This window comes from Schistocerca cancellata, chromosome 3 (assembly GCF_023864275.1).
Source record: "Schistocerca cancellata isolate TAMUIC-IGC-003103 chromosome 3, iqSchCanc2.1, whole genome shotgun sequence".
In the NCBI taxonomy this organism is placed as follows: domain Eukaryota; kingdom Metazoa; phylum Arthropoda; class Insecta; order Orthoptera; family Acrididae; genus Schistocerca; species Schistocerca cancellata.
Window position 1 is genome coordinate 559,609,278 of NC_064628.1, and position 18,769 is coordinate 559,628,046.

At 37.2% G+C, this 18,769-nt stretch overlaps 1 protein-coding gene across 1 annotated transcript in view; it reads left to right on the forward strand.

The window, feature by feature from the left end:
- The window catches only part of LOC126175407 (aspartate aminotransferase, cytoplasmic), a 77,766-nt gene extending 60,030 nt beyond the window's left edge, over window positions 1–17,736 (forward strand). The window contains exons 6-8 of the mRNA XM_049922201.1: window positions 5,663–5,828; window positions 7,999–8,141; window positions 14,996–17,736. Of these exons, the coding sequence (XP_049778158.1) occupies window positions 5,663–5,828; window positions 7,999–8,141; window positions 14,996–15,147 (461 nt within the window). The 3' untranslated portion in view covers window positions 15,148–17,736. The remainder of the gene's footprint in view (window positions 1–5,662; window positions 5,829–7,998; window positions 8,142–14,995) is intronic.
- The last annotated feature ends 1,033 nt before the right edge of the window (window positions 17,737–18,769 follow it).

The following is an 18,769-nucleotide window of genomic DNA, read 5'->3' on the forward strand; positions in this document are numbered from 1 at the left end:
TTTATTTTGGAATGTATCTCACAGTTATAACATGACAAAAACGGAGTCCAGCATTGCTGGTGATGTTCCGCTTTATCCACTAAAGATGCTGAAGAACTGAAATGAGAAACCAGAAGTTTGATAAGCAATCAAACAAAACTTGGAACCATATAAAACATGAAATTTTTGAGTGCGTACCCAATAGCAACGGCTTCTTTTTCTATCTGCAGGTACCGCAGTTGCATTTGATTAGAGTTTTGGAAGCACAAGCAATAGTGTGTTCAGAACAGTCTGCACATTTATGCATGAGAACAGTCTGTTTGGAAGGCAACCAAGCAAAGTGCTGAGTATAATTTTGATCTTAAGAGGGGAAAGGCTTACTTGCAGGTGGGCGACCTTTGAAAACAAACATCTTTATGTAAGACTGTATGAAGTGGCTGGGCCATTGCAGCTGTACCAGTAAGAAATTTATTGTAGTTTATAGTCTTTCTGCGAAATGCTCACAAATCTTTGATGTTGTTGGACACAACAAAGCTGTAATGGTCTCGATGTGCTGGCATAAGGGCTTGAGCCAAGCACATGATACTTCAAAACCGAAATAGTTGATAAAGGGCTGAAAAAATTGTGATTTGTGCAAGTTACATTTCAAACTGGTGACCTGTAGCACTGTGAACAAGGCGCAAAGGTTTTGCAAATGTTCATCTGTTGGAGAACTTGAGACGACAGAATCATCCAGGTAGTTGACACACCCTGACATGGATGCTCTCAGTTGCTCCAAAAATCGTTGTAAAATGGTAGGATTGCTAGCCACATCAAACGGCAGCTGCTGGTGTTGATATAACCTGATGGGGGTATTCACTACGAGGACACGTTTGAGATCACCACCCAGAGGCAGTTGTAAGCAGGCTTCTGACAAGTCTACTTTGGAAAATATTAGCCCCAGAAAGCTGTGCTAAGAGTCCTTTTAGATGGGGTAAAGGATAGGTATCAATAATAGGCTATGACACTTCAAAATCACCACAGAGCCAAAGACTGCCATTAGGTTTTTTGACACCCATGGAGTAGGTGATCCACTAGAGGAGACAGGCATCATAATGCCCAAAGATGTAAGTTGATCTAGTTCGAATCTGACTTGGTTCCTGTAAATCTACTGGGACTGGGCGAGGATGAAAGAAACGGGACTTGCTGTCAGTTTCAGTGTGATGTGAGTGTTGAAATTGGCAGCACACTGAAAACTTTTCGAAAACAGGGAGGAATATTCCAAGCAGAGCATGTCCAGTTATTGGTATGAAGCTTGATCTGACACCCGATGCAATTTGTCAAAAATACAGAAGCCAAAATTTTTGAAGGTATCTAACCCAAATAAGTCTTCAGTGTTGACATCATCCACGAAGAGAAAGGTCAAAGGCTGAAGAACTGCTTTTTACACTAAGGGAGTCTAAAACTACCCCAGTATAGATATTTGTAGTTTGTTGTAACTCCCCAACCGATAAGAACAGGGACAATGTGTGTGATCCATATTCACATAGCTTTGAGAATTTAACAAAGTCACTGCTGCACCCGTGTGCACATGAATTTTTAACATCTTGTCCATCACATGTACTTTAATGTAGAGTTCGTTAGGGGCTATCTTTACTTGGGAAACATGATTCACAGCCATGTTCATGTCTGGTGAAGGACTTTGAATGTTGCACACAGACTCAGTGCCCCCCCCCCCCCCCCCCCACTTTTACAATAGCAGTATGTTGCCTAATGTTTTGGGCACCTGACCCACTCATGTTGATTGAAATAATAAGGGCACAATGGAAGAAGAGCACATGACCACTGTTGTGATGTTGTCTGCTGCTGCTTAGCATGGTGCTGCCCCATGTGCTGTGGAGGCCACTGTTGCATGACCGCAATGTCTTCTTCCCCCCCCACCCCCCCACCCCCACCCCCACCCCCACCCCCACCCCCACCCATGAGCTAACTGATGGCGGCTGAGTAAGAGAAGCAGCTACTTCACACCATTCTTCAATCTGATTTCCTGCTGCCCTAGATACTTCAAAAGACGGAGCACTGTTCAGAACATCTGCAAGGGAGGGATTTTCACATTGTAAAGCACATTCACCAAAACTTCCCTATCAGGCCAGGTATATTACAGCAGCATGAAGCTGTGAGCTCAGTAATGAACTGGCAACTATGCAGAAGTTCAAGACATTCTGCTACCTAAGCTCTGTACGACTGTTGCGGCTGCTTGTGACAACAGTAGAATTCAGTGCAAGCAGCAATGACATAACTACATTTGCAGTGATAATAATAGAGCAACTTACACACTTCATCAAAAAGGAGACTGGCACATTGCTGAAGAAGAGATAGCTGACTCAAAAGGTGATAAACATGAGGAGAAATCTGTGAAAGAAATAAAGCCCTATACGAGTTGGGGTCTGCAGCACAAAGAGCTTGAAAATGTTGCTGAAGGAATTTTTCATGTGTGTCCCAATCTTCTGCAGAATCATGATATGGAGAAAACAGTGTGAGTCGCGTCAACGGTGGTGGGACATGGTACGTCAGCAAGGCTGCTAAATTGTTTAGTGCCATAGTGAGAGCCTGCTGCTGGTCGGTGAGGGTTCACTGTTGTTCACAAGAGATTGAAGAACTTCTTCACTGACAAGTTCACTGTATATCGAACCAAGGAAACGAAACGCGCAGAGTGGAATATCGCACTCATTGCCAAGTATGTTGTACAGACACGATACCAGAAATAACACCAATCAAGTTCTATTCTGCTTTCACATGAAGAGATCCACAATAACACTGAATGAAGTATAGAATAGTACAAAGTATCCTAGCTATAGTAAGCAAGTAAGTAAAAGTGATGCCGAAGACTCGGCGCACTGGGCTTACATTGGTCTGTTGAGCACACGGCACAGAGCTTGCTGTGTCGTGTGTCCTGGTAGTGAGGTGACCTCTCTAGGCTGGCCTTGGAGACATTTGTTTCATGCACTGTTTGATTGTGTGTGCTCACACTATAGCGTTACAACAGGAAGAACTTCTAATTTGACTTGGTGGGTAAGTTTTAAAGGGATATTTTTATTTTTTCTGCCTGGCTAATGATACTAAATAAACATACTCTTGCTGCCTTAACTATCGTAGGTATTTTGCACTGCGTCTGTAATTCTGATTACTTTCTAATTTAAAATGCACCATGTTATTTCAGAAAATTGGTTGTGCAATGTTATTTCCCATTCCACATGTCGTGCAAAGTTTCCACTTTTTTGAGAAATACACTAAAAAACGGAAAGAGGAAAAACTTGAATTCACATTGTGGAGCTATACAGTAGTTTTTTCAACAATTAGTTGTTACATGCTGGTTCACATTCAACATGGAAGCATTCATTTGAGAATATCAGTCCAATGCTTCACATTATTTCCATTGCAACTTAAGCACTGCTGTGGATTTTGAAAAATGCAAAAGAATTGCTGTTAAGGCATGAAATCTACATCTGCAGCTACGTCAATACTCTGCAAACCACTGTGGTGCATGGCAGAGTCCCATTGTACCAGTTTTTGAAGTGTCTTCCTGTTCCATTCACATATAAAGTGCGAGAAGAATGATTGTTAGAATGCCTCTGTGCATGCAGTAATTATTGTAATCCTAATGATCCCTATGTGAGTGATACATAGAGGGTTGTAGAATATTCCATGAATCATAGTTTAAAGGAAATTCTTAAAACTTTGTTAATGGACTTTGTTGGGATAGCTTAAGTCTGTCTTAGAATCTTCCTGTTCATTTTCTTGAGTATCTCTCTGACACTTTCCCATGGATCAAACAAACATGTGACCATTTGTGCTGCCCTTCTCTGTATATGTTCAATATCCCCTGTTATTTCTATTTGATATGAGTTACACACACTTGAGCAATATTCTAGAACCAGTCCCATGAGAAATTTGTAAGCAATGTTCTTTGCAGACTAACTGCACTTTCCCAGTATTCTATCAATAAACTGAAGTCTTCCACCTGCTTCAGCCATAATTGAGTCTGTATGATCATACCATTCCCACAGGTATTTGTGAGAGATTGCTGATTCCAACAGTAACTCATTCCTATTATAATCGTAGGGTACTATGCTTTTTTGTTTTGAGAAATGCACAGTTTTACGTTTCTGGACATTTAAAGCAAGTTGCCAATCTTTGCACCACTTTGAAATCTTATCAAGATCTGACTGAATATTTATGCAGCTTATTTCAGACAGTATTTTATCATAGATAACTGCATCACCTGCAGAAAGTCTGACGTTACTGCTAATATTGTCTGCAAGGTCATTGATATAAGCATGAACAGCAAGGGTCCCAGGAAATGTCCCTGGGGCACCCCTGAAGTTACTTCTGTTCCATCCAGGATAACATGCTGTGTCCTCCCTTCCAAAAAGTCCTCAATTCAGTCACAAATTTCCCTTGATAGCGAATATGATCGTACTTTTGACAATAAGTGTATGGAACGTTAAATATTGCTGCTTCAGTAACACAGAAGATATTGAAAATTCCAATAATATACTTCTTGCAATGCTCATTTCCTTTGGATTTCGTATTTGCGGGAATTGAACCTACATAAAAACATTAAGACAACAGAATTGCTTCAGTTCCTGTAAGAATGCAGAGGATCTCTTCAAAAAGTTGTTCTTTGTAAAAATATTCCCCCAGTATCCACATACCTAAGTTGACAATAGCTGTAAGTACTCTTTAGCCAGCTGAGATTGAAGCTGAAATGTATAAATTTCTTTAAACATTTCTGGAAAACAGTTGACTTGGAAAGAAGTAGCTGACAGTTATTAGACAAACTCGTACAAAGTGCCCAAGAAGAAGTGATGCAGTTGCATAGAAAAACTGTTCAGTCATTTGTGGAGAGACTTTATGGCCAAAACAGATTTAAGATACATATTTATATGGATGTACACCTTCTCCTACAGTAGTGTGAATGTGGTTCAAGCATGTGCTTGAGGATGTGAAAGAGAAATTGGTCATTGCATATCACAAAGTTCTTCTAATTTCAAAGTAGTAAGAGTCTGATAGCTTCATATACAATGTCATCCTCATGTTACTATTTGTCATTGAATATTTCATTTAAAAGTGGAAATGCTTCTAAAATAGAGTTGATTTATGCCAAAGCCAGGCTGCTGATACATCTCACTATATCCTTCTTTCTGTATTGCACATACAGATTCTTATGTATAACCCAAAAATGGTGGCGAGAGCTGGGATGGTAAGCAGAGAGCTGCTAAATATTCCATCAGAAGATTATAATGTATTGTTAGTGTGCATCAAGTACATTTCAACTGGCCTGTCATAATGCCATGTGTCGTACAGACTGCTTTAAAGAATAAAATACAAAATTGTAAAATTGAGTGTGTAGTTCACTTAACCTCATTAAAACCACATGTTTGGGGGCATTTTGTTGACCATAATGTGTGCTTTACATTTATTACTTCGCTACCATTTGTTTTGTATTTTATGCTGTCCGCGGAATATTTCTAAAAGATAATATTTCTTCCATTGCTGCATTGTTTCTAAAAGATAATATTTCTTCCATTGCTGCATTGTAACATCTTTTGGAAGATGTGAGATAAAGGATGCAATATCCTAGTCAGTATTTAAGTACTATTGGCAGTTATGTTACAGATATATATATTTTATTCTTTTTCAGATGAACGAGTGGGAAATCTGACAGTGGTACTCAACAGCAGCGATGAGATTATAAATGTTAAATCACAGCTTACTCTTACTGTGAGAGGAATGTACTCTAATCCACCTAATCATGGAGCGAAGATTGTTAGCACTGTTCTCAATAATGAACATTTGTGCCAAGAATGGTAGGTTTGCACTGTTAAAAATTTCTGACTTAAGTTTTCTCTTAAACCAATGAAGATTGATCCAAAACTTTTTCATGCTTGAAAGCCTGAGCGCATTGTGGGCAAATGATCATTTGCCATTAATTTATAGTACTAAGCACATCCCCACATATGTTACATTTAAAATAAATGTTGTCAAGTTCTAAATGAAGTTAGATTCAATACTGAAACTTCAAACTCAAAGAAACTTGTTAGCTGTAATTGACACAATTTTATTCTGTGCTCTCACAATGTATATGTATAAGGGTCATCTAGGAAGTAACGACATTTTGCACATTCCCTCTGCGCAGATTAATTAAAGGCTTCTATGCAAGATTGAGGTGTTTCATCATCTTGTCTGTGTTCTGAGTACCATTTGAAATTAGTTGCCATTGTTCTCCATTGTGTGATTCATTAAAATGAACTGAATGACAAAGCCCTGTGAAGTGTGAGCCCAGCGAATTTGTTTAATTTTTTGAACGCTTGGAAACTGAAACTTGCAGAAAGTGTCAAGTGGTGCCAGTGAACAAATGACATGTGGGAGTGTTGTATGAAATATTCAGCAATGAGGGAATAACTGTGCATGACTAAACTTGACCTGAACAACTGTTACTCATTAGACATTTTGTAGAATGAAACAAGGAATGAAATCGTGTAGCACAGACAAGGAACACAAGTCGAGTTACATATGCCTTTTTCAAATATTTCTCATTCTTTTTGTGGTGAAATTGTGTTCAAACATGTTGGGTATAGCAAAATTTGTCTCTAATGGGTTCCCTGGCAACTGAGTGGCCAACACAAAACACAGTGAATTGCCACAGTACTGCCATTACTGACACAGTACAATGAGGATGTAATACCTTTCTGGATTAAGATGTTTACTGGCAGTGAGACAAGTATTTTACTTCTCCCACATGCCAGTCACTTAAATGATGTCATCCCTTTTTACCCAAAGATCCATGAAAATTCAGACTAACTCTGTCGGTGTGGAAGTTTAGTGATTTTTATTTTTAATTCTTTTTTTTTATTGTAAAGGTGTTTTTTTGTTGCAAAATATTTGATAAGGTGAACATCCGTGACAGCAGATGTTGTCCAGGCACAGGCAGACACTGCGATTGCTGCACCTGCGCTCCAATGCATTTGTTTGACACGGGTGGGATCACCAATGGCTGACTGACCCGACTGCCACACATTCTTGTTTTCATAATTATTTTGTTGCACCTGAAGATGAACTTTAAGCTTCAAAACCAGTTGTAGAATAAATTAAGAAAATTACTAGCAGCTGAAGTGGATTTTTATTTATATCTGTAGGTAGTCCATATCGACAGTGTGATATTACCTGAAAACTATAATAAGCAATCCAAAATGCTTCAACATGGTATTCTGCTCGTTCATGAAAGTGTGTGCTCTTACAATGCTGCTGCAACCAGAGGCTTATTTGGATGAGAAAATTTTAAACATCTACATTACATTTCATATCTTTCTCTTAACAGTTTTCAGTTTCACAAAGCTCTGACAGTTGATAAGTGGGAAATATTTCAAAAATGATGATGAGGCTAAGAATGCAGTGAATAACTGGCAGTGGCCATGTACTACATGGAAATTATTAAGCTTGTAGACAGGTATGAAAATACTTAAACAGGCTTGATTATGAGCAGAACTGAAGTAGGATTAAATTTCAGTAAATGATAAGCTTTTTGTTAATAAAACATATTGCTTGGAGTAAAGGAGGCCACTCGCCAAATAATAGAAGTTTGGAATTATTGATAGGAACACAAAAAAGAGTGAAAACTTCGTAGTTTTTGGAATATTCTTTAATGAGCTTGAGTGTGTGCGCATGTGTGCGCACACACACACACACACACACACACACACACACACACACACATATTGCGAATTAGTTGGGAGTGTGCCTGGTGTTGCTCCCTAAGAACTGAATGGGAAAATGAGTTTACAGAATAGACTAGTAATGCAGTGATGTGCTATAGATGACCTAATCAATAATTGATATCTCTCTCTCTCTCTCTCTCTCTCTCTCTCTCTCTCTCTCTCTCTCTCAGCTATTGTTATGAGTACAAACTTTTTTTTCTGATTTCACTTCACTCTTCCCACAGAGGTGTTATCTACTTTTGGCATTGTGTTTGAATTCTAGGAAAGATTGCATTGTTACCATGTCATCTCGTATCAAGGAAATGAGGCAAGGTTTAAAGGAGCGACTTCAACGACTGGGTACTCCTGGTACATGGGACCACATCACACAACAGATTGGAATGTTCTCTTACACAGGGCTATCACGTGAGTATCCTCTTGAAACTTTTTTCTTGTCAAAGCATGAAAACACATTTTACAGCCTCTGACAATAAAGTTCGGTGAATGAAGTCAGAACAGTCGATCGGGCAACACTGGTGTCTCACAATGCTGCATCTGTGTAGCTGCTGTTGTTGACAATTTGTCCCCACCGTAGTTCAGTTGAGCGTCGTGTGTGTTGCACCTGTTGGACAAAGTGCTTGTGTAGTGTGTTGGTTCTGAACTGAGAACAGGACAATGAACGAGCGAAGGGTCAATTTAAAGTTTTGTTTTAAGCTTGGCAAGTCACTGAAAGAAACGCATGCAATGCTGGTAAGTGTTTAAGAGGTTCAAGCACTGTCCATGAAGTGTGTGTACAAGTGGTACACCTGTTTCTGAGGAGGCAGGGAAAGTGTTTCTGACAATCTCTTTAGTGGATGACTGGTGACTGCCATCAGTGACGAAAACATTGAGAAAGTGAGGACATTAATCATGAGCAACCGTCAATTAATTGTGTGTATGATAGTGGATGAACTGCAGATGAACCATGATTCTGTGCGATAAATCCTTATCCAGGAGTTATGGAAGAGGAGAAGGTGTTGTCGTCTTGTGCCACATCGCTTGACTGATGATCAGAAGCAGGCACATTTTGAGGCTCCACAGGATTTTGTGAAAACAGTGGATGCGACACCCAATTTCTTGATCCATATTGTCACAGAGGATGAAAACTGATGTCTCTGGTATGACCCTGAAACGAAATGGCAAAGCATGGAATGGTGATCTGACATCATTGGGAAAAGGTCAGAGCTGAAAAATTACGCATCAAAATGATGTTTCACCTTTTTCGATAGTCAAGGCATTATCCACAAGGCATTTCTACCTGAGCTAACGATGTTGAACACTGCATGGTATGTTGAAATTTTGACCTGTTTCATGCAATATCTATGCAGGGTATGACCCCAGTACGCACAACGAGGTTTCTGGTGTTTTCTTCGCGACAACTCTCAACCGCACACAACCAATATCGTCAAACATTTCCTGGCAAATAAAGGGTGGTGAAACTTGAACATCCACCATACTTGCCGGATCTCAAACCTCCAGACTACTACTTATTCCCTCGACTCAAACTCACTTTGACAGAAAAGAGATTTGACGATATTCCTGACATCCAATGAAATGTGATGCGGTTTTCGAACATCATCCCGAAGGAAGACTTCGCGCAAAGTTTCCAGGACCTGTATCACGGAGCTCTGTGTTGCTTAGTTACGGGAGGTGACAGTTTCGAAGGACAGCAAGGTAACTGTAGTTCGCAGTTCATCTACATTAATGTTACAGTGTTATTCACAGGAATTTATTGTCAGAGGTTGTATATGGGCATTTGACTTCGTTTTGCTTGCATGTTGCCAGTATGTAGTAGGAAGGAGATCCTAAACATAGTGCAATCACATGCTTGTGTTTAATCTCAGTATTCAACCATTGGAATTAACCATGAGTCCTTTTTCATACATGAGCATGTGAAAACTCTCATTTCTGGATTTTGAGAGAAATAACTGTTTTGTAAGCCATGTACCAGAGACCAACGCTATAAAACAGCTATCTTTCATCTCATGCAAAAGTTGTCACTTAGTTGTACTACCAAGAAAAAAGTTGGGATTTCAGTGAAAATTAGAAACGAGCTTCAAGTTGAACTTATTCCACCCTATATGCTTAAAAGGGTACATTTCTTACAATCTATAACACGTTTTTGTGTGTACTACACTTAAGTGAAATATATATACCTTCTAAAGAATAAAAGTAACTGTATCTAAACAAGTATTGTCTTGACAGACATTAAACTTTACCAGCATTCACTGGGAAGTGGGCAAATGTTCACATAAAATTTCATCGAAATCCATGATGGTTGAGCAGGAGGCCTGGATGAGTTGATGTGGAATGACTCTATTCTAGATTTTTCAAAGAATTTTCGTCAGGATGGATTTTCTTGTTTCCAAAATCTGTGAACGGTTCCCCACCGTATCACCTGAAGTGATGAAAGGGATACGGTATTCACTGCTTGCAGGCATGTGCTCACTTTCTACTCATGGAACGTGTTTGCTGTAAAGCCCTCCTGTAATACCATCTGACAAATGTCAAAAGACAAGTAATTTCAGTGAAGGTATAGCAGTGGTCATTAGTACTTTGCTACGCTGAAATCAATACTATGTTGATAGACATCATGCAAAACATGTATATTGCTACTATGGTTGTTGTCGTTGTTGTTGTTGTTGTTGTTGTTGTTTGTGGCGGCAGCAGCAGCCATACTTGTAATAAAAGTACTGCCAGTATTAACTTTATTAGTTCATAGTTAGTATTATTTAGTCATGTTGCCAATGAAGGCATTCGTATCCTTTTAATATTTATTATTAAAATTATTTTGTAGATAAATAAAATGTAAAAGAAAGGTACTGTACTTGTGAAACCATGGTCTGATGGTGCTAATCAGATCAGTTGAAGTAAGTAAATGAATAAATGACCGTATCACAAGGACAAAATAAGTAATGAAGAAATACTTGAAGAGAAACATAAGAGCTGTGTTCTGAATTGGGCTGTGTATGTTTTAACAGGATAGTGCAAATAACCTTCGATTTGTCACAGTAAATTAAGAAAATATTTTCTTCTTTTTCATTATAGTGACATAGCTTTATAATAATACATTAAGTGTACAGCATTTAATATTTTACTACCTTATGTTGCTGAACACAGCTGGTCACAGAAATAACATACAACTGAACTGGTTTTTCTTTTTCCTTCTGGGTATTCTAAGGACTTACACTTTCAGTTCATTCTTCATTTGATGTTCCTATCTCCTGTTCTTTCCCTTGGTTCTCTCACATTCTCTCCTTGAAACCACTGGATGATGCCTGTCTTCTGCTTTCTATCTCCGTATCCAAGCTTGCTTTCTTTCTTTTCCTTTCTCTCCTACACTCCATTGCCCCTAAGGCCTCTAATTTAATTTTCTAGAAATAATATAAACTGGTTCCCACTTCAACTGTTTCGGATCTTATTGGCACTATATGGAATTCAAATTTTGATTCTGCACGTATAAGAACTGGCATATATCGATGCATTTTTGGTAATATGGACAGTGTAAAGGTAAATATATGTAATATGTCAAAGCAAAATGTGTGCTTGTAGCACTGTGCTGTACTGTGTTTTGATGTGTTATGCTTTGGTGTGACATGAGGGAGATGAAGCTTTTCTGCTATTAACTACAAGTAAAAGAAAAGGTAGTAACAGACAAGAAAAATTCCCTTCACAGGGAAGGAATATGGATATGTATTGAACAAAGAGGTCTTTATTACACCAGACAATGATCTATTCACAAAAGTTATGCATTTTGTTCTTTGCTTCTCATTATGTTTCACATCCACAGCTCTTACTGTTCAGAGAACACATTGTTTGACATTATCTTCTTTTCAGTACATGCAAGTCATTTGTGCAAACTATATTGTTTCCTGTAGAATCAAAACTGGTTGAGAGGGTGAGTGGGCTCCAGTGACCTCTGTGTGGCCCAGTTTTATTTTTCCTATTCATCTACCTTAACTTACATTATTCTACATGTAGAGGCAACTTCTATTCATATCACAAATTAGAAATTATGTCTGTCAACTTATATCCTCCTAGTCACACAACTTTGACACCTTGCCATACACCACACCATGATCAGCAAAGAACTGCAGATTGCTGCACACCCTGTCCGACAAATCATTTATGTATATAGAGACTAATAGCATTCCTATCACACTTCCCTGGTGCACTTGTGACAACCTTGTCTGTGATAAACGCTCGCCATTGATGATGACGTACTGGGTTCTATAACTTAAGAAGTGTTCAGCTATTCACATATCTACTTGATATGTTCATACCTTCCAAGCACAATGTCAAACGCATTCTGGAAATCTAGAAATATGGAGTCTGCCTGTTGCCCTTCATCCGTAATTTGCAATATATCGTGTGAGAAAATGGCAAGTTTAGTTTTGCATGAGCAATGCTTTGTAAAACCGTGCTGATTCATGAACATAAGCTTCTCGTTCGCAAGAAAATTTGTCATATTCAAACTGAAAATATGTTTAAGAATACTGCACCAAACTGATGTCAGGGATATTGGTCTGTAATTTTGCGAGTCTGGTCTTCTGCCCTTCTTGTAGACAGGAGTCACCTGCACTTTTTTACAGTTGCATGGGATTTAGTGCTGGGCGAAAGATTCATGATAAATGCCACTAAGTAAGGGACCAATGCCAAAATTTGAAAATCGAAATTGGGGTTTTGTCTGGACCTGCTGACTTACTTGTTTCCTATTCATTCAGTTGTTTCTCTACACCAGTGATGCTTATTACTATGTCATCCATACAGGAGTCTGTTCAGTGGTCAGACTGTGGTATGCTTATGTGATTCTCCTGTGTGAATGATTTCTTAAATGTGAAGTTTAAAACTTTGGCTTCTGTTTCATCATCTTCAGCTAGTACACAGATTTTACAGAGGACCAGATCAGTGCTTCAAATATCTCTCTGATTCACCCTATCCCTGTGACATGATATTTTGCATTTTTGTTTCCCCAAGCAGTAGCTACATTTACTCTGAAGGTGATACAATATAAAAATGTTAGTTACAGAACCTAATTAATAGTACTCTGTTGGAGCAGTCTTTCATTATTTATAAAATTAACAAACATAGTGTTATTCCTACTTTGTGCAGTTGCAGCATTTTGCTCCATGTTGAACTACTGCCTTTCAGGTTAAGTTACACGTGCATGAAGTATAATCCTCATTAGGGATGGTCTCCTCTATATGGTGAGCAGCTATCTATCCTTATCATAATGTTATTGTTATTCCATCTTGGAATTTCTGCTGAAGAGTTTATCATACACCTGCAGGCTGGTACAGAATTTGTATGAAGGTTGCTCACATAATACAGTAGACTTAGGGTTATCTGTTTTCACTGCTCAGCAAAACAAAATGCTATAGAAGGATTGGACCGGGGTTCTAGGGGGCTCGGACCCCTAGCCCGTACGCGCATATCTAGTGAGGCTAGTATGTGCGTACGGCAGAACGTCAGAAATGGAAATTCAAAGTATTGCATATTTAACAATGACAATCGATGTACTCTTGTCCTATCGGCAAACATGCCAAATTTGACACAAAAATATTAACAAATACCGAAGTTATTAACCATAGTGCCTTTATCTTAATAAATTGTGATCATAGTGCCAGTTATTAAAAATAGTTCAATTATCTAAACAGTTTCAAGGAGTCCAGTTAAATGAATGGTAGTTTGTAAATATACGTGTAATCAAATTCTTGGAGACTGATTTCATGCAATATTACTCATTGAAGATTGACCGTCACTGGCATTGGAATATGTTTTTTATAAAATATCAAAATACAGAGCAATTACATACTATATGACACCCTCCATAGCCGAACAGTTAGTGTCGCTGCCTTCAGTGCGAAAGGACACTGGTTCGATTCATTGGATTTTTTCTGAGGTAGGGAGGTCTGGTATGGAGTGCACTCAGCCCTTGTGATGCCAAATTAGGAGCTGATCTACTGGCAATAATGGCTTGTCGCGCCATCATAGATCGCTCCCTGTACTGCCTTGTAGGTTCAGTTGACCAGTCAGAACAGTTGTAAGGCCTAATCTGTTATTGCTGTTCACTTTACTGGTACATATGCAATAAATAACATAGATGGCATGAATAATAAATAACAATTACTCATATCTGCTGATAAAGTTATTTCTTTTAACTGTAAACCATGTATTCTTCCGCATTAATACTAGGTTCTATTTTGATGAGCATATTTTTAGGAGTGCACTTTTTTCTAGCAAAATATTTTCTGTCCAAGATTTCTATAGAAATCCAAATTTCAGATTCATGAAATTTCCATCAACTAACATGTTTATCTAGCAAAAGTATGGACTTTTGAATACAGAAAAAATAGGGCTACAGCATAGCTGGATTTTTAATATGGTTATACAATAGCAGCTTTGAATGATAATATGTCTTACATTTAGAACAAGACAAGATGTTCTTTACATAATGGGAAATGTGGCTCTCAAACAAATAGTTACTAGCAAGAAAAGATTCTAAGGTACACCTGGGTTATCCAGATTTTAAATTTCAATTATTCCCTTCAATAAAACGTTTCTCTATGAAATATTTATGCCAAAAGGCATAGGAATAACATGTAGAAAAGATAGATTGCTACTCAGCACAATGAAGAGGTATTGAGTCGCAGGCCAGAGCAATGCCGAGAGTGCTAAAATAATTAAGCTTTGACGCAAGCTCCTTCTTCAGAAACAGGAAGGGGAAGGGAAAAAACAACAACAACAACAACAACAACAAAAGAAAAAGCGCACGCCTGCACACGGTTGAGCGCTCAGAGCCAGTTGGTAGCAGTGTTCCTCATTGTGCCTGTGTGTGACTCAGTGTCTCTCCTATGTGATGAGAAGCAATATAAACCATTGTCATGAAAAAGTACAGACTGAACAATGAAGGTTATAAAACACAGTTTATAACAACGTTACGATATTTATGTAGACTGCACACAAATAATTTAAATGGAAGAGAGTGAAAAAATGAGTATTGGTGTTACGGGATGTCTTTAAATATGCAGAATATGGACTTATTTCACCTTGCTTTGTTTCAAACCCACAAATTCCATTCAATTATGCCCATTTAGGACTGAGAATTCGGCAATTTTAAAAGTAATTATTTATTATATTTTGCGGCATTTGATATATTACATTTCAATCAGGTTGTTGTACCTTTATAAGTTCCTATCTCATTTATCTAATTTCACCTTTATCTTTTTGTCTCTTTGCAGCTCGTCAGTGTGAACATCTCATGAGTGAATACCACATCTATCTCCTGAAGAGTGGACGTATTAATATGTGTGGTGTCAGTACACATAACATAGATTATATTGCCAAAGCAATCCATGATACAATCCTACTGTTGCCTGAAAGCAAAATATGAAAAATTTATTCAGTATTAATATGTGACATACTTTGGTTGTCTGCAGCCAACCAGATTTGTTGAGGATTTGTGGGTTTCGTAGTCTTGGCGAATGCGTGCAGTTGTACTGGATAGTTTTAACTTCTGCAGTGGCAACAGTTTTGAGTAGCCATTGCAGTATGTAGACAGCTGAGTTTCTTAAAACACCAAGTATATATAGTCTTACGCTGATCTTAGGGCCCAATTTTGTATTTCGTGTGTGTGTGTGTGTGTGTGTGTGTGTGTGTGTGTGTGTGTGTGTGTGTGTGTGTGTAAAAAGGAGAAAGGAAATATTGTGTAAGTACACTAAACATTGTGGAATGTGGTTTTATGAACATTGTTTGCTCTCAGGGAAAATACAGTTAATTATTTTACTGTGTCAAATTTATTCTTTAGTCGAATTTATGAAATAGAAACAATGTTAAATTAGAATAATGTGGTAGATGGAATTGCACTCTAAAAAGGGGAATTTTGGTTGTTGAAAAAGTAAATATTTTTATACATTGAATGTAGTTCAACATTATATAGCTTTATGAAATAATTGAGAAAATTGGTATTATGAGTTTGTGGCTGACAAAAAAAATGACATTATGCAAAAACATATTGAGACGGGTATAGAAATCAGTGTTATGTGATTTTTTTTTTGCATTTTATAATATAGAAGCTTGCTGCTGTATAGAACATTACCAGTTTATTGCAGTTATGAAATATTTATTTGTGCTGTATTACATATATTTTCATTTGGAACGTTTTAGTGGTATTCTGCAGCAGTCATTATGATATGTTTGCATTATACCTATAAAGTTATTTAGCACATCCAATTTTTGTTAAAGTCACACTGATGAATTTAATTATTAATTTGAGATAAGCTACGTATAAGCCTAATATTGCAATATTTGCAAAATATTGAAAAAATAACCTTGTTCACTGTGAAAATATAAGTGATAACAGCAATTAAGTTTAAGATTGTAACTGAGGACTCTGCATTTGATCATAACTGCAATTTTTAAGCTTTTTGTTACATGGTCTCAAATTTTATTTTGACTTTGTGCATCTTTTTATCATTACACCATTTTTACTGCCAGCCTGTTACAGTATTTTGTACCATTTTATTATGAAGAAAGTTTTCCCATTTCACAATTAAATGTTTCTTCTGTATAATACTATAGAAAACCTTCAAACCACCTAATAGTGTTGTTCAAATTATTGAATAACAGCAAGACTGTAAATAGTTAACCTCAGTGACAGTTGTTATTTCCAGAACACCCCTTGCATGTTTAAACATTAATTTCATTAGATAACTTTTATTTTTTCTAGAGAACCTCTTTTAGCCATGCCCTTGCAGAAAAACTTGTATTTACAGTAAACAAAAAATAACTCCATAGCCTTCAAAAAATTTGCTCTCTTAGAGAACAATGGTCATTAACTAATATTACTTATACAAGACCTGAGACAGCCACTAATCGTTCATTGCATTATCATGTTATATGCATGATGATGATGATGATGATGATGATGATGATGATGATGATTTGGCTAGGGCCTCCCATCGAATAGACACCGCTTCGCCAACTTGCATGTCAAATATTAGGTATACGCAACTATCAAATCGGATACCTAATTATATTTTCCCCAGAGCCATATTCCACTCTTACCCCCCAAGGATATTTCAAAGCTTTCACTGATGTTGGAATCAAGAATTTTGCTATGTACCTCACTTCTCCTAACAATGCTTGCAGAGATATTTGGAGATCTATTTTCATATAATTTGGTTTTACCAGAGTTGGTAAAAAATGAATTTATTTTGCATTTAGTTCAAGACTCCCAGACCTGCTACCCAACTTTCTGTATTATTCCCATAAAATCATACTCCATGGTGTTAGTTGAATGTGTTGACTTTAAATGGCTGTAAGCTGAACATTGTTAATAAGATAGGAAAACAAAATGTATCAAGTAACATCAATACAACTGTTGTCATCTTATTGTCCTTTGGTTGCATACGAAGTTGTTTGGCATGAGATAGTAAGATACACATATTTTGTAAGATCGTAAGGTATTGCTATAGCCAGCAGCTAACGTTTAACAGCCGTTTAAAGAGTATAACTTTTGAGATTTAATATGCATCCACTCATGCCTGCTACTAGATTTTAGGGTGTGGGCAATGTACATGGGTTTAGAAGATGTTCAGTACATTTGGGCATATCGTTAAACCACTGTAATTGTATGACAAGGCAGCTATGTCATATAATTTCAAATATTTGTTCCTTTGTTCAAGTTGTGGTACTGTTGCCTTTAACACGACTAGTGAAGTCTTTCAGTAATATTTGAATGAAAACTAATTTACCCAACTGTTTTTCCCTGTATTGGAATCATGTGTTACCTATGAGAGTGATTTATTTATGTAGTTCCTGGTATAACAAATTTAGGGAAGTACAAAGTGTGATATTGCAGTTAGCAAAATATAAACAACAATTAAAATTATAAAAAAATATTTATTCAGTGTTGATTTTTTTGTTGAGTTGTATTTTGTTCAGTAGCATGTTGACAGTAAAAATAAAGTTGTACGATTTATCTTGTTTTGTAATATTTTATGGCCATATGTGACCTGACTATGTATTATTTACAAGGAAGTCATTTTTGTGAAGTATGAGTAAGCACTTCTACCTTTACAATTAAATGTGTCAGTTAAAAAATTTGTCTGGGTAAGTATTGTAAATTTTAGTACTAGTTTCCCTCATGTCAGATCCCCTAAACGAAAAGTTTCAGCTTCATATGGCAGTTAGACAGGGTACTGATAAAGAAGTGATTGCTAGAAATAACTGAGAAAGTATGTTATCTGATGATTTAAAAACTGCTTTCAATTCAGATAGAATATATCAAAGGAACCTTGAGTTGATGTCCAGCTTTGGTTTGGTCCTTAATATAACAATACCAATGTGAGTAGGAAGAATAGTGCAAGAACATTTGTTAGTTGATATCTAAATACAACTGTTCTCCTCTAAACAGATGTGGACCCCCATAATAAATTGTCTATGATGGTTAAACAGCAGCAGTTAGTTATCAATTTGGTTTAGCTAAGAGGGGAAAAATACTGGTTCAGCCTCACTATTCAGGAATAATTTACAGGCCAGGCAGCTGGAAGCAGTTTTATTAACCCATTACTGGCCAAAACTTTATCAGATCATTTTTTGCAAACTTTTATACATAAATACCTTACATTGAGTGATTAACTGAATAAAAAGTTGTTTTGAAAATTTTCAGTTTATTAGAACAAAAACTACAGACCGTCCCATTTTTGGGACATTGGCCAAATGCGCTATCCAAATTCACAACCTTATTCTCCATGCATAATGTTGTAAGAAACAACACAGACCATAAATAAAAAATGTTTTAATATTATTGAATGTCTATTCAGTATGAAATGAAGCAAAACACTTGTCGTGTACACAAAAATTGCACCTATCACAAATTTTTGTTGTTTTTTTTTTCTTGCAGTAAGCACATCTCTTCTGTGTTTTACTTGGCACAATGAAATGATTTCCTGGATCTAGTCGTCCTCCCATCAATTTGCTTCCTTGTGGTCCTCTGCGTTTTGGTACTGATC